Raw genomic sequence first — 16,996 nt, 5'->3', positions numbered from 1 at the left:
ATTTACGTCGCAAAAGAGGGCCGGGAGGAAACGGGGTTGGCCAACGTTACGTGACGCACACGAAAACTGTTTACCAAATTCCGTGTTTCACGCGAGACGTAGCGTTAGTCGACTAACAGACAGGTTTTGCGAGCTTTAATAACATTTTATAACAGCGCACAACGTAAACGAACCGGTGTAAAACGTTCACGCGTACCGTTACGCTAGAAATATCGCGGAGAGGATTGACTTTATTTCGTCAACATGAGAGGGGGTTCCTCCTACGGCGACCGTGGACGAGACAGGTAACGTTGAGTCTGTTGTTCATATACGGAAATAAACACAGCGTTCGTTGCATAACGTCTCGACAGCACAGGCAGTTTGACCCTAAGTTTGGCAGTTTGGAAACTTCGGTATTCTCTCGAAAAATGAAACACTGAAGTAGACCAGCTCAAACCGCTTCAAGGCCTCGCTCCAGTTTGTGGTTGCTTTAACCCTTTAGCTAACCCTTTAGCTGTAAACATTGCGCTGGGTAAAGGTCGGGTCAACACTGACGTCTGTTGGCACGAACATTTACTGGGCACCAACATTTTCATTGAACCTTGAAAATGATGTTCCACACAGTGATCACAATTACCATAATGATCAACTAGTTATTTGGTAATGTGTATGGTGAGCCCTCCCGACTCTAATTATATATATATATATATATATATATATATATATATATATATATATATATATATTATCATCACATGATCTCTTTGGTGACCATAGTCAATTCAGTGTTGTTTCACAGCAACTGTTGATATGTAGTCATTGGCATGATGTAAGCGCCTGTGTCAAATATAGAGTACATTTCTGCAAGCAATGCCTTACTGATTACCCAGTGCTCTTATCTCTTTGCCCCTCTCTCAGGCCACGGTATGGGGGCACAAACAATCGCAGTGGACCCCCACCGATGAAGTTTGGGAATCCAGGTGAGCGTCTCCGCAAGAAGAAATGGAACCTAGACGAGCTTCCGAAATTTGAGAAGAACTTCTATACTGAACACCCTGAGGTCCAACACATGAGTCAGGTAAATTGTTATATTTTTCTCTCGCACTCACAAACCTTAATTATTCATAAAACGTTCCTAGAAAGTGACAAAGTTAAGCATATTTCAATGTCCGTCATTTATAATTAGTTTGATGGCCACCATCATGTATGTTGTCATTGGAGGCAATATTTATACACCAAGCAACAAACAATAACACATTTAAACCTCTTATTGATGAAGCACAGTCATATCTAATGTGTCTAAATCATAATAGTTTTAACAGAAGGTATTCCAAAAAAATATTAATAATTTAAACACTATTTCCTCTTTCTCTTTTTATATCTAGCATGACATGGAAGAGCTTTGCAGAAAGAAGGAGATCACCGTCAGAGGCACTGGCTGTCCAAAGGCGATCCCTGCGTTCCACCAGGCGCAGTTTCCTCGTTAGTAAACCATACAATACACAAACTGTAATTAAATAATTAATTACAGTGTTAGTAAAAATGTGTCTAACAAGGACTGGTGATGTCTTTACAAGAAGAAAATATTGACTGATAGTTGTAAGGATTGTGCTTTGGATGGAAAGTCTGAAAGATAGAAACCAAAGTCAGAGTCCAGAGTGTAACTGTCTTGATGATTGTCCCCGTCCTTCTTCCGGCAGAGCATGTGATGGATGTGCTGATTCAGCAGAACTTCAAGGAGCCAACAGCAATCCAGTCTCAGGGCTTCCCTGTGGCCCTGAGTGGCAGGGACATGGTGGGGATCGCACAGACTGGCTCCGGAAAGACACTGGCTGTAAGGCTACCTGGTCATCATCCTGCATGAGTTACATTGAGTTATAAAGAGCTTATTCACATAACACTAAAACATAACATTATAATTTAAATCCATAAACCATAAAATAAATGTAAATCAAGAACAAATGCACATCAAGAACAGCAGCACAACTGAAGATAAATATTGCACCTCATGCATGAACATTTTTGTATTCTTATCTTTATTTCTTAATTCTTATCTTTACTTCTTAGCTTTACTTTGATAATGTGTAAATGACAAGTGTAAACACGGAAATCACCTGTGTAAATGAGCAAGCGTTCATGAGAGTTGTAAAATAGCATAATTAATGCCCCATGATGACAAATAAGGCTTTGCTTCCTGCCCCATATGTTTTATATTGAAGTCCTGCTTTCAGAGTACCATTCAATAAAGTCTTAAATTTAAGAAAATTAAATGCGAGAATATTGGTGAACACGGTAAGTTCATTCCACTTAAAAACGAAGTAGAGTGGTTCTTGCATAAGGCCCATGTTGAATTCAGTATAAAAAAATGTTTTTAGAAAAGATTCATAGGAGAAAGGATAAATTGGTTTGCTTGCTTTCCTTTTGACATGAAAGTAGTAATATGTATTTATTTATTTCTCTGCAGTATCTTCTTCCTTCTATTGTACACATCAACCACCAGCCCTACCTGGAGAGGGGAGATGGCCCAATTGTAAGTGCAAATTACATTTGTGTTATGCTTGATAATGTTTTATCTAAAGCATACTATTTGTGTGTGCGTACAATCCGCCTCTGAAACCTTCCTCATTCCTTTTGGCCTTTCTTCATAGTGTCTGGTGTTAGCCCCAACTAGAGAGCTGGCTCAGCAGGTTCAACAGGTCGCATATGCCTATGGCAGGTCTTCCCGTATCAAAACCACCTGTGTCTATGGTGGAGCACCCAAAGGACCACAGATTCGAGACCTCGAGAGGGGTGGGTATAGTTATAGATTGGCACGTGCTATAGATCATTTGTAGTTGTGTATTTTTGAGTACTTTCTAAACTTGATAAAGTTGAACAACATATTTAATTGAAAAAAAAACACAAAGCTGTATTCTGGTATGTAAATGGAATGAACACACACACACACACACACACACACACACACACACACACACACACACACACACACACACACACACACACACACACACACACACAGAGATACTCTTTCATGTGTGACTTCCACACCGGCTGCCTGTATTTTTAGCTCAAACTGTAACTCGAACTGTAAGTGAAATGGTCTGCTTGAACATCTAATAAAAAAATTTTGTTGGTATATGTTGATTTTGTTTGACTCTAGGTGTTGAGATATGTATTGCCACACCTGGTCGCCTTATTGACTTCCTGGAGAGTGGAAAAACTAACCTGCGGCGCTGCACCTACCTAGTGCTGGATGAGGCTGACCGCATGCTGGACATGGGCTTTGAACCACAGATTCGCAAGATTGTTGAACAAATCAGGGTAGGCTCAGTTAGGTTCAGCTGATTTTAAATTGATCACTATGACTTATTAATATAGAAGTATTTTAAGTTAAATCAGTTGCATGCTTTCTCTCTCTCTGTCTCTGTCTGTCTCTTAGCCTGATAGACAGACTCTGATGTGGAGCGCAACCTGGCCGAAGGATGTTCGGCAGCTTGCAGAGGACTTCCTGAGGGATCACGTCCAGATTAACGTTGGCGCTCTGGAGCTCAGTGCCAACCACAACATCCTGCAGATAGTTGATGTCTGCATGGACAATGAAAAGGACCATAAGTAAGTCAGAAGACATCTGACCTTAAATTACATTATGTCATGATTATCTCATTAGCTGCTATAATAGTGTGACAGAACACAAGCTTATCCTTTCACACAGTTGTATATGAGTTTAGTGCCACGGATATGCGATGATTGTTTGTCCCGGTCTACAGACTTTTTCAGCTGATGGAGGAGATAATGGCTGAGAAGGAGAACAAAACCATCGTCTTTGTGGAAACGAAGAAGCGCTGTGATGAACTTACCAGGAGGATGAGACGGGAAGGGTGAGACATTACTGTTGTGACACAACTTGATGACTAGTACTAGTATTTGATAGACAGAAGCTATTCAGAGTCTTCCCTAATCTTCCCACTTCATTGTGTTTTTTGTTGTTGTCTCAGATGGCCAGCCATGTGTATCCATGGAGACAAGAGCCAGCCAGAAAGAGACTGGGTACTCATTGGTAAGAATGACTGTAACACAGTGACACTACTTCCCTCCTGCCCTTTTTGTTTATATAATTTCCCACTGGTGTTCATCTGTCATACCTTTGGAGCCAGTGGCATTACGTGTGAGTGGAGAGGACTTCCTTGTCTAATTCCTACTAATATTTTGTTTAATCCTACAGAATTTCGGAGTGGTAAAGCTCCAATACTGATTGCTACCGATGTGGCCTCCCGTGGTCTGGGTATGTCTGCTCACACATACAGCTAAAGCTGCAGAATCTCTCACATGATTGTCTTTTTGCTTCATTGTTTCTGCATTTTCCTGTGAATTATATTTTTTTCCTATAAATAATATGAAGTGTATTATACACTTATGGAGAGAGTAACCCAAGAAACAATCGCCACAGTTAATCAAGTACATGTGTACAGTACAACTGCAACCATTTTTTTTTTACCATTAGGTAAGTATGCAACAGATGAGACAGACTATATCTGGTAAAGTCTGGCAATGAAACGGGGTTAAACCTAAATGCATTTCTAAACATTAAATGTATAATTATCTGCCTTTGACTGGTTGATATTACTTTTTTATACTGGGTAGCACACTAGGAATTTTGTGGTATTCGTTTGAATTTGGTGATTTTTAAACTGAAAAATGTCAGCAAATTATATTTAAGAATCTCCCTTACTATTATAACCTGACAGTTTAACATACGCCTAGTATGGAGGCTGCAGGCCTACTGGGTTCATAGCCTGTTTCTTGTTACTGCACTTAAAAAGCTTCCTTCAACCGGGGCTCTTTGGTACGCTGCCTGAAAGGAGGGCCGAGTGGGGCAGATGCTCCTGCTCACCTTTTCTTCGCCTTCATAGCTTCAGTACAAATCAAAAGAAGATGCTGCTCATAGGACCCGTTCTTCCACATACTAGATCAAAAATTGTATTGTATAGTGAATCTTTTCTTCACTGAAATCATTCAGCCAAATTATATATATATTGTTTAGTTTTGCGGATGCATTTGAGGAGGACAGTGTCAGCTGAATTGTCTTAGGTCCACCAACAGGAACGCTATGGTAGCTATCTAATTCGTTGGCAGGATAAATGTGAGAAGGGGGGATGAGTGAAGTGTCTTTGACTTGCTAAAATCCTATGACCGTATCCTTGTTCTTTTTTTCCCCCTCTTCTCCTCTCAGGGTTTGGCAGCTGTAACAGTCTGTGCTGCTGTCAGTCACGTTAAAGTAGAAGCTCGGCTAGTTTTAGAGGGATTTAAGCCCTCTTATTCCTCTTGGGTAACTAAGATCCCCCTGCCCAGTATTGTCAGAGTTTTATATCCAACGAGCCTTCCTTGGGAGAAGCCTGAGGTTCCTGTATGACTGCCCATCGGTCCGTCCCAAAAGGCAGACAGACAGGGGAGAGACAGTTAGATGGGCTCGTCTGGATCCAGTCCTGGCCAGGGTCTGAGGAGGGTCCTGCCATGCAGCGAGGGAGCAACAGAACCAGCCGTTGTGTGTGTGTTTAAGGGTTCTGCTCCCGTCTGACCTTGCTGGTGTGTGCAGAAGGTGAGGGATGAATCTCCCTCCCCCTCAGCCCCTCACTATAAACCAGGACTGATCAGGGGGAACTGACTACCTTTGTAAAAACAACCGGACGGGGGTAAGTACCTCACCGCCCCTTTCTCTCAACTCCTCCATGAGCTCACCATACATTCAGGTACTTCCATCGTGCTCATATTAGTGAAAAGAATAGCACAGTTTTAATCCCGGCACATCGCCATTCTGTTATTCAGTCGGTCTCGGTTGGTGAAATGGTTTCCCGCTGTCATGATTGAGGGGGAAAGGTTGATTTATTGATCAAAAGTGCCGTCAAAGCCCCACGTCTTATGTAATACCGGCTCCTTGTCGTCACACATTCTGACAAGTATTCATATTGATGTGAAGATTATGAAGCCGTAACATCATTTCTGTTCAGCTTGATGTCAAAAACCTGAAGTCAAGCTCAGTTTGAACTGCATAGGATTTAAATAATTTATAATTGATTTGTGATATTTTTTTCGCGGTGATAGAGCAGGTAAGTTTTGTTTGGATTTTTATTAACAATGTGTGTGTGTGTATATATATATATATATATATATATATATATATATATATATATATATATATATATATATATATATATATATATATATATATATATATATATATACACAAACCATTAGCTTTTTTTAGCGTTAAAATGGTAATTTCTTTCCTTCCATGACATCATATTTTTTCATGCTGTAAAAAACAATTGCTCTTTATCCAAAAGATGTGGAGGATATCAAGTTCGTCATCAACTATGACTATCCCAACTCCTCTGAGGATTATGTCCACCGTATTGGACGTACGGCCCGCAGTTCCAACAAGGGGACTGCCTACACCTTCTTCACCCCAGGGAACATGCGGCAGGCACGAGACCTGGTCCGGGTGCTGGCGGAGGCCCGGCAGGCCATCAACCCTAAACTGCTTCAGTTCGTGGAGTCGGGGCGTGGTGGTGGAGGAGGCGGTGAGTACAACTTAGTGCATCACAGTCTGTCATACTGTAAAATGGGATATAATAATACTGACATTTCATTTGTTGTTTGTGACAGGTGGTAGAATGCGTTACCATGGCAGCAGCTCCAACAACCCTAACCACATGTTCCAGAGGCCATGTGATCGCAGCATGCACGGCAGTGGTGGCGGCAAGGACAGCCGCAGTAGCTTCAGCCGTGACAGCCACAACAACCATGATGGAGGCCGCTCCACTTCCTCTTTCAGGGACAGAGGCAGGGATCAAAGGAATAACCACAGCGCTGGCTCAGATCAGTTCCAGAGTTACAGTGGCGGTGGCGGCGGTGGCGGCTTCAATTCCCGTAACGGAGGCCAGTCCAGCGGAGGTCAGGAGAAGTCCAGCCACCCGCAGAGTCAGTTTAGCCAGCCTCTTCCTCCTCCTTTATTATCAGGGGGTGGGGTGCAGCCTCTGATGACTCATCAGTTTGCCACACAACAGCAAGCGCTCATGGGCTTCATGGGGCAACCGCCGTACGCTTTTGTTTCTCCACCCCCTCCTCCTCCGGGCCCTGCACCTCCCAGAAAGTAGAAATATGAGCAGGAAGCACCGAGTTAATTTGTGATACTTAATGTGTTCAACGTGTAATTTTCTTTTTACTCCAACTCTTTTCATCTCCAAGACGCGGAGACTTTAAAAAGCATATAGCTGAGGAGGTAAGGGCTTATATCTTTCATTAGTGTCGTACCTTTTTGATACAACTAAACTTAAAACTTTTACCTGTCCTTTTTTTCCAACCTCAACTCAACCATGTACCATGGAACAAGTTTCTTGTTTTCATTTCATATAAACACTACAGCAGGGAATTTCATCAGTTTATGTCCATCAGCTGTATTAGGATTTGATTACAATGAAAACCAGGCCTCAGTGGTACGCGATTGAGTGCTGATTTATGGGAATGTTTGATTTGATATTTTATATCGTTCCAGTCCAGTCATGTCTTTCTCTCTGGTTTATTAAGGTTAGATCATTTTATCCTTTTTGTTTAAGGTTTTGACGAGCATTATATTCTAATTATTGCATTAAACACTGAAGCAATGCATCCAAGTTGTGAATCATATTCCATAGTGTTGATACCATGCAACCACAATAATTTTTTTGTTGTCATGTTTCTCGCTTTACTTGTTCCTGTTCTTAAGCAAGACACAACTTGTTTATATTTACTTGTAACTCCCATAATGTTTTACAAAGTAGACCGTCTTTCTTTCATCTTGTATTTTTCTTCATAAATAAAAAAAGAATAAAAGCAGTATATTCTACGGAAATTATTGATCAAATTATTCATGTCATGTAAATTTGCCATACAAATGACTTTATTTGCCTTAAATACACATTTGTAGTACATTCTCAATTTGTATCCAGCAGTATTTACATATGTATGTAAATATACATCATGGCATGAAGCTTAGGAGCACAAATGGAAAAGACAGTTTCCCTCCCTTACAAATATACACATACTGTAAGTAGAGGCCTTGTTGCAACATTTAGTTTTGTAACAATCTTAAAAATTTGGATCCAGTTTAGTTGATTGACTCACTTTGGGTTTTAGGTGACATGTTTCTAGTTCCTAGTAAAAATGAATGTGGGAGGTCCAGTCTGATGATACACTTGAAAGCTGGCCAAGAATAACATATTTGCATGCACAAAAAAGATGAAGGTTACCAAGGATAGGGATTTGTATCTGTAATAGGATGTTTAAAGGGGGAGCTCTGCAATAACTTGCGACTTCGTAGCGTACCCCTAAATGCACCTCAATGACACCCAGGCATGAAATAGCATGGCGACAAGAAATTAGTTCCCCGTCTCATGTTTCAGGCAATTTTCCTGGTCGTGGAAACGGTGCGATAGCTGGTTCTGTAACTAATCTATCAGCGCAGACGGGGATGACAAATTACAGGTGACTTGTGACAGGTGGCTGAGTTAAGACAGAGATCGCTGTCAAAAAGGAAGAGTAATAGTCTCTGTCGTCATCATCATCCCCACAGACTGGAATAATTTGAATATATCTACTGATTTAGGTAACTGCAGTCAAATAATGTGCCGCTGTTCATCCTAAAGAGAAAAATGCCAGAAACTCTGGCAATGACAAAAGTCAAGTATGAGCATGTGTGAACAAGATAAATTGGTTTCTGACACTGAAGTCAAACCGGTTACAGTCCCCCTCAATACAATAAATCATGAAATGTTCATTATATGCAATCATCTTGAGTCACGGAGGACTAAAGGTGCTGACTGAGGCTACTTTTTTGTCTCATTATTGCTCTCTTCCTTCCAGTCCAAGACGAGTTAGTGGTGTAGCTGTAAATAGATGAAAGCAAATCTCTATGGAAATTAAATGGCTCATTTATAGTTTTGTGAAACAGCCTATCAGAATGATTACTGGCACTGTGTGATGATGCGAGTTGATCTACCATAATAAACGTAACACTTCAACTGAATCAATATCACTCAGTGGGTAATTCTGAAATTGATCCCTCATATCATGAACTGAATCTCCAGCTTTAATGTAGTTACACACACACTTGAGTTTCACACGTATTTCTGAATCTGATTTTTCAGGTGGAATCAGTCTGCCTTCAATCTCATTTTATTTGAATCTTTATGACCCTTAGTGCTCCAAACAACTCAATGCCCGTGGTTGTTGGGATGATTCTGTAACGTCATTTTATGAGTCACTTGTTTCACAAATCATTTCTGATACGGACATGGACGTATGAAAACAGAAACAAAGATCAAACTAGTCTTTTGTATACATATATGTACAGGAGCAAATGAAAATCAAATGTTTCCTCTCAGGCACATGTGGTAGAATCAAACAAGATGTACGCAATGTCAACTCAGGACTCACATGTCCCTCTTTGGGTCGATCAACAGCAGAAAGGCAGCGAATGAGAAAAGACAATGGATTGTAATATGGAATGGTTTCATGTGCAAAATTATAATAAGTGCATGATAGTTCATGTTCTGAACTATCCTAAAAGTGTCCCAAAAATAAAGCAAAGTGCAGAAATTAAAAGCTAAATTTCAGTATTTTAACAGGGGCAAATGTTTAGTACCCTTCCTTCGAGGTCCTTCTTCACAGAAGACATTTTGACAACTTAATAATACACCTGTGCTTTTCATATGACAAGTCTGCTGTGGTGAAGGCCATTTGGCACACAACATAAATATTAAAACCAAAGCAATACTTAAAAAAACTATGTACCAATTCATTATGTATGCTCCCAGGAGATACAGTCTCCATTGATTACAAGGGGGAAAATAAGTGTTAATTAAATTTTGTTTCATCATTTCCCTATGCAACTCAATTTTTTTGCAAAACATTTGGCAAGACAGCATCTGACCATTAAATCCACTGACTGGCTGCTATTCCTTGAACACTGATGCCATGCTGAAACAATTCATCATTTGATAGGAAATTAATTCAAATTCTGATAATCATGGTAATGCGAGGTAAAAATACCAACTATTCCATATCATAGGTTGAATACATCGAGTGTTTTGGCTCTTGGTCAGACTGTAAACATCACTTTAAGCATGTAACTGAAAAGTATTATTGACTTACAGAGAGAAGATAAAGATCCGTTTCAACCCTACTCTGAACACTGGACACCCAAACTGTGACAATACTCTGAATGTGGGACATCTGCACTCATGCTGTCCAAAGTAAGACAGCATCAGACAGTTGAGGATTAATGACTGAGACACCAGCTGTTACATGTAATTCCCAAGACATGGGTGTCAATCAGAAAAAAAGCACCCATTAAGGTTTTTAAAAGGCTCAACTTGTTTCCCCAAAAGTCACTGCATTGAATCAACATTTCTGACAGTTTTGCATTGTAATGATTGTTGGAAGAAGAACCAAAATGCTACAGTACGAAACACAGTTACGCAGAGATGATTGAAAAAGAACAGGAAGGCGCGAAGGAAGGCACAAGGTAGAAGCTGGTTCCCACAACTAGTCTTGGTTCAGTTTGTATTACCAAACCAGAGTTTGAAACCACTGGAGTGTAAAGAGGCAATCTCATCTCAAGCCAGTGATGAGGGACAACTTCGACCTAAATCTAAAGGAAGCAGAGAATCAGATGACAGGAGGCGGGTTTTTCTCCCTACAGGTTTCCCCAGGTGTTTGGAGGCGGGAACTGGTCCACATCACCAGATTCATCATGACATTTGTCCCCCAGGTTAAATGTCAGTTTGTACCGCAAACGTACTTTCTCCTGAAACATAAGAGAAAATATATCAGTTTTCTTGTCAACAAAGAAAAAAAAGTATCAGTTTACATTGAGTGTTTATCACCAAAATGCAATGGGGCACAGCACCTTGTGAGGGTTGGCCAACAGCAGGATCTGTGTGATGGCGGCTGGAGGCAGGATGGGATTAAAGGCTGAGAGCTCGGTGCTAGAGGGGGGCTGCAGCTTTACTTTCATCACCTAGGCACATCCACACAAAAATGTATGAACAAGTGATAAGCACAAATAATACTTTCGTCGAAAGACATGGTTTTCACCAGATTTCCTTTAACCAACCTTTGGTACTGCTGCCTGAAAGCGGATGTTGGTAACAGGAATGGGAGCCGAGGACAGCATGGAGATGATCACCACCAGCACGTCAGACCGTGATGGAGGACAGTCACGGGCAAAGGTGAACAAAACACGGAGACTATGTTTGTCGAATACAGTCACTGGTAATAAACTGCCTGAAATATATGTGCAAGCACATGGGGAAAAAAAAAAAACAGACCATGAAGCAGAGAAATATAGAGAGAAAACTGCACATATGACAAGACCCAGCATCACTGTTGAGTCTGGTGTTACCACTCATGCTTACTAGGTTTGATTGCTTCCAGAGGCACCGTAACGTCAGATAGAGAGATGTTTTCATAGGGGTCAGTAGCAGCAAAAGAGCCTTTCTCAGCCGCTGCAAGACTCAGATTGGAGAGGAGGAGAGTGTCCGGCTGCTCTGAATGGACAGCCAATGTGGGCACTGGAGCAGGAGCGAGACCAGCAGAGGTGGTGGTTCCATTCGGAGCGGGTTTAGAGCTGGAGTTGGACTTGGTCTGCAGATCTCGTAAGGTGACTCTGGATCGAGGTTGGAGTTTATCCCTAGATTTTGAAGAACAGAAAACACGTTAGATGTTAGTTGGAGGAAAACACATTAAACATATAACTCCCCATAACAAGTGTATTCAGGGCTGTGAAGGGTTAGTGTATCAGGCACAGACATACTTCCATCAATCAAACAATAACAACTTTAAAAGAGATATTCATTCCATATACTCCAGTGTATTGAACTTACCATTTGACCTGCTGACTCTGTGGGGGTAAGGACTGTTGTAACAATGTCTTCCCCAACATGTCCAGCTCTTCAATGGGTTTCGGAGGAGCAGTGGGTCCCCCTGCTGGTCCAGCTTGTGGGGTTTGGACCACAGCTGGTTGCAACACTGCAGCAGGGATGCATGCAGCAAACGATTCTGTGCCATCAGAGGACTGAGAGAACAAACGGAGAGTTAAAATCTTCTTGTCAAAAAGTGTATGAGAAGATAGTTAATTGAAAATTAAATCAGTCGAAGTATCTCATGGAATGCATTTTTGTAAAGTCAGACATTTTCTTTAATGTGAGCAGTACAGTATTATCTTTCAAATTGCACCTGAAAATTGTTTTGAGAGTCGAAGTTTTCCGTTACATTCAGTCCTAGGAAATAAGAAACAAAAGGTCAACTCAATTTTACTTTAACTTCTGGTGTTTACAACATATTAAAAAGAAATTCCGTTCAAAACAAATCCTGAATATATTTTAAAATTATAAGCAAACCAAGAGGTGTGAAATATTTCTAGTAAAGCTGTGAATGTGTGTAGCTTTGTTGTGGTCCAACCAGATGTGGCCTGCTTCTGAGGATGTGGTTTCAGCCAATAGGAGGGCCACGCGCTGTGCTGACTCGTCAGTTTTAGGCTACAAAGCTAAGTTTAGGAATGTGCCTTTGTGTTTACAAGCCAGATGAGTTTTTTGTGCTTACCTAGTGACATGAGCTCATCATCTAAGAGGCTGATGCCCATGTTCTGAGTCAGAGTCTGGAGGCTGGAGGGCTCTGGGTTGGATGGTGTCGTGTTTGCTGATGCGTTAAGTCCCATCAAGTCTACCAGTGCTGAGCTACTGCTGCCTGTGGACAGAGGAAACACATATGTGATCTTATAGTCTACAAAAGTGTTTGAGAATGTATTTGATCAAGCTTAGTAAACACTGATGGAAGCCAAATCACACACATGCACCTACCTGGTTGTGAGGGCAAAGTTATGCCATCCTTTGACACATCCTCTCCCTTTACCAGCTGCCTGTACAGGTTGATGACCTGAGTCAGGTTGTCATTGGCCTGTAGGATATCGGCTAGGAGCAGAAAAAAGGATGATTAGAAACTCCAATGTGGTTTCACGCTTTGAAAAAGGCCTGATTCCATGAAATTGGTGTGGGAAAAAAAAAGTGACTTGATTACTAGCTTATTCTGCCTTTTCTAATATGAGGTCAACCACCATACCTAAAGCATCGTCACTATCCTCTGTATCACTTGCTAATCGGAATAGTGTCGGCCTCATCTTCTCACAGCGCTGGTAAAGATCCTATGAACAGACATGTTAAAAACATGTAAAACCACACCTGTAGTGAGTTGCATAAGCAGCACTACTAGACGGTAGCTGATTGTAATGTGCTGAGCTGTGCTAACCTTAATGAGATCCTGGTTGCTTTGGGAGCAGCTCTCCTTGCTGTAGCCCTCCAGCAACTGGCTCAGCAGGCTGACACTCTCCTTCACCTCCTGGATGGCGTTCAATCGCTTTGATACCTTCTCTACGCGCTTTTGGTCCTGGAAAAAGAACGATAGGATCTCACAATGACTGAAGTTGTTCAACAAGGTGATGAGTCAGCATAATGGTAATAAAATGATATATTACAGTTCAGGACTACACCTATAAAACGTTTTATACAAACAATTTTTGGAATAGTCAACAAAATGTGTTCAACATTAGAGAAACAAGTTTCAAGATCCTTCTCTTTAATAATGTATTACTGAATCTATAGCCTGGTGTTGACCTTGATTATTAATTGGATATTCAGCTTGTAACATTTGTTATCAACGTTGAAGTTGATTGCGTCTTACTCATGAAGTATATAACACTATGTTAATAAAATAAATGGTTGAAAAGGCCTCAAAATAAATATGCGGGTGCATTAATGTTATCATAATCTGGAAACACATTTGGTAAACAAAACCAATGACTCACCTCCTGGACCATTTCCTTAATGAGCTTGTTTGCTGCTCTTAGATCTTCTTGGTGAGTGCTGTTCAATAAGCGAGACAGCATCTACAAAAACAGGATGGGACCAAGGAGGGAGTGGAAAGAAGAGAGGAAGAGAACTTTGTAAACTGTTGGTCCCTTGATGATTTTCCCAGGTGTTAAACTTAAAGAGGATTTGATGGGTACAGAACTTTTTTTTAATAAATTCTTTCAAAACCCTGTTCAAATTGATGGGTGCCTCGCCATGACTCATACCTTGGATTTCTCCTCATCCTCAAAAATTATATTTTTGGCTCTCGGTGGAGGAGGTGGGAGGGGCTTGTCATCAGGAAGCTCAGGATCCAGCTTGACAATGCCTGGAAGAGAGCAAGGACACCCAGTAACCTCACATGTAAACAGTTCTGCCATGTCTAGGTCATCTGGGTCACCTCTGACTCAGAGTCCACTCCATGACATATACTGGTGCTATAATATTGTTCTTGACACTTCTTTCAGATGAATGTAAGCTAATTATAACAAGAGAGTCAGTTGCATTCTGTCAAAATGTGCCACAAACCAACGTGCTACAGAAAAGGTTCATACACAACATGTAGATCACACTACAGTCAACTAAGCATGATGAAGGACATCGGTCTCATGTTTGTGACTCATCACCATAAAAAGGAGAACTGACCCTGCCTTGTACAAAACACTGTTTGGTAATACAAGGGACATATCAGAAACCCATTATCAGTCAAATATGGGAACTAAAATAACACATTCATAAACCTTCTTTTGGCTGTTCCTGTGAGGGTTCACCACAGCGAAACCTCTATTTACACCTAGTTGGTAACCTGGTCCTCAACCTTATTTTATGATCCGCATATTTGATTCAGCATAGGTTTTACATCACATGACCTTCCTGATGCAACTCCCCCGACCCCCAATACAGTGCCCAATTGCCCAGCACTTATGTTTTGGTGGTGGGGAGGAAACCTGCAACATGCAAACTCCACACAGAAAGTCCCTGAGTGGGAAACACTCGTTGTTTAGCTTGTTAGTTTGCCATGTTCTCTTCTTTTCCTGCAGTGCTCACCCTGTTTTTTCAGCATCTTATAGGCATCTGCTATCTTTGTCTCGTCAGGCAGCCTCACTGTCCAGCTGTACACAATTTCTAACACCTTCTTCTTCACTGTCTCTGGAGCCCGGGCACCCAAATACTGTAGAAAAAAGGGAATTCATGTTTGAATTGTTGATGAAAAATGTGTTTATGCTTGAACAACAACTGGATAAATACACTGATGACTGGCCTACAGTTTTGTAATTTTCTTTAACCAGTCCTGTCAGGTTTTCCTCAGCACTAAGAAACTGCTTCCACTGGCCTTAAAATAACTAAAGTTATTAATAAATAACTACATCTGCAGCCAAACAGGTATGTCGGCATTAAAGACTTGGATTATTACCTTAGGTGACACCACTTTGATGAGTTCATTGAGAAAGCGAAACTTTCCCACCTCACTGTGAAATCGCTTTCCACAGTTCTTCATGCACGTCTCCAAAACCTGGGAATTGTGTAATAGTTTGTTTTACATTTGTACAGACACACCTTTACAACAACAACAAAACTTCACTGTAAAAAAAAAAAAGTGGTTTCTAATGTTTCGTTCTGCAGACCTTTACACTTCTTAGCTTACCTTAAGCGCTTGCATAGCCTCCCACTCCTGAGGAGACTGGATTTTGTGGGCCAGAAGTCTGGTTGCAAGCTGGGGACTGATAGATAACAACATGTATTATTTGGCGTGTGTGAAGCAAAACGACCATAATATAAAAAAGTGAATGGTCTGACATGTTTCATGTTGTGATTAAAGATTATGAAGCGTATTTGACGTTTTCTACAGAGCTGTGCAAACTGTGGCACGGGATTAAAAGTTTTTAAGAATGTAGATCAACCACTGGCACAGTGCTGATTTGATTCTTATCATCTCACCCTTCTGGTTCATCGTTGAGCTGATCACAAAATCCCTTGACATTGTCCCAGTCAGTCTCCTTATTCAATGGGTTGGTGGCCTTGTCTGTGCAAAACGAAAATACATTAGGCTAAATTCTATATCAGCTGTTTCAAGACTGCTGCGTTCTGTGAAGTATGTCAAACGTCTTGTGACAATTCACACTGAGATTGTACAGCAGAAAATGTGAGTAAAATCCTACTAAACGCCTTTCCTCCCCGTCAGCAGCTGTTTGCTTTATGCAAACTACAAGTTCTCTGAATTGAAGCAGGTGAAGAGAGTTGCTCGTGTTTGCGAAAAAAGGTGGCTGAATCCTATAAGGTTACCCGGTTAAATCAGACGTATATAATAATATGGCCATGGTTCCTGGTTGTGGGTTCGATCAAGTGGTCTGGATCCTTGAGGAAACCGTCAGCAGCTAACTAGCTGATGTTAGCAATCAACTGGATGTTTTCTTAATTTAGCGTTAAATGTCATGTTTGTGTAACATCACTAACCTCGAGATGTCAACAGTAAACACAATACGAGCGTCTCACAGCAAATGTTTGAACAGTTACGATGTGAGTTTGTTCCTGATCGACTACTGCACTTTTAAATGTGATGACATTCGCTGTCTTGATTCTCAAAAAATCTCTTCCCTCCGGAAAGAGCAACGACCGACAGCGACGAATTTGGACTGGCAACATCTCCCTAGAGTCCCTAGAAAGCGTATCGGTTGTCCCTTTCCCTTCATACGTTAATTTGATTGTACCGTATGACGACTTACTGATGCGAGACTGGAGGGTAGCCTCATCCGGAGGCGCCGCTGCCATTTTTCGTGAATTCTAAACAAGTGGCAACTATCGCGTGATTTTGTAACATCTCGCGTGAGTAGCAGTTGGAAAAGCGGCCCTGGAGCTCCCCGCGAGGCGGCGATGCGAAATAACAACGTGTCGGCTGGCAGGCGTGTCGCCAACGGTCCGACCAATGCAACTGGGATGGCTTGGCTGCTTTAATCAATATGAATTGTCCGGGATGTATTTTTCACAGTGTGTTTTATTTGTGTTGACGCAAAGAGGCTGTCGCCATTAGCGCGCGCGACTTGTTCATCCATCGTTTTAACAGCCTTTGCAGTCACTGC

At 41.3% G+C, this 16,996-nt stretch overlaps 2 protein-coding genes across 3 annotated transcripts; one reads left to right on the top strand and one right to left on the bottom strand.

The window, feature by feature from the left end:
- Positions 1-61: 61 nt before the first annotated feature.
- On the top strand, positions 62-7,852 carry LOC306737840 (putative ATP-dependent RNA helicase DDX17). The gene is made up of 13 exons (XM_079219638.1): positions 62-284; positions 898-1,057; positions 1,365-1,461; positions 1,680-1,813; positions 2,444-2,509; positions 2,628-2,769; positions 3,140-3,300; positions 3,419-3,591; positions 3,747-3,857; positions 3,975-4,036; positions 4,202-4,261; positions 6,321-6,557; positions 6,643-7,852. Exons 1-13 carry the CDS (start codon positions 244-246, stop codon positions 7,131-7,133), a joined length of 1,935 nt encoding a protein of 644 aa, XP_079075764.1. The 5' UTR covers positions 62-243; the 3' UTR covers positions 7,134-7,852.
- A 2,796-nt stretch (positions 7,853-10,648) lies between these two features.
- On the bottom strand, positions 10,649-16,688 carry gga1 (golgi-associated, gamma adaptin ear containing, ARF binding protein 1; the record flags this gene model as incomplete). 2 transcript variants are annotated; one of them, XM_079219364.1, is made up of 17 exons in its annotated part: positions 10,649-10,822; positions 10,925-11,035; positions 11,132-11,301; positions 11,433-11,707; positions 11,901-12,091; positions 12,253-12,296; positions 12,619-12,758; positions 12,872-12,986; positions 13,135-13,216; positions 13,321-13,458; positions 13,877-13,957; positions 14,147-14,247; positions 14,967-15,090; positions 15,334-15,432; positions 15,565-15,640; positions 15,858-15,942; positions 16,643-16,688. In XM_079219364.1, the coding sequence occupies 17 exons, from the start codon at positions 16,686-16,688 to the stop codon at positions 10,712-10,714; spliced, it is 1,989 nt and encodes a 662-aa protein (XP_079075490.1). In that variant the 3' UTR covers positions 10,649-10,711. The 2 variants fall into 2 exon arrangements, with proteins under 2 accessions (XP_079075490.1, XP_079075491.1); XM_079219365.1 differs by having other exon boundaries at positions 12,619-12,755.
- Between the last annotated feature and the right edge of the window lie 308 nt (positions 16,689-16,996).

The sequence above is a fragment of the Taurulus bubalis genome, assembly GCF_910589615.1.
Source record: "Taurulus bubalis genome assembly, chromosome: 6".
Lineage (NCBI taxonomy): Eukaryota > Metazoa > Chordata > Actinopteri > Perciformes > Cottidae > Taurulus > Taurulus bubalis.
This window is presented reverse-complemented; position numbering and strand designations above follow the sequence as displayed.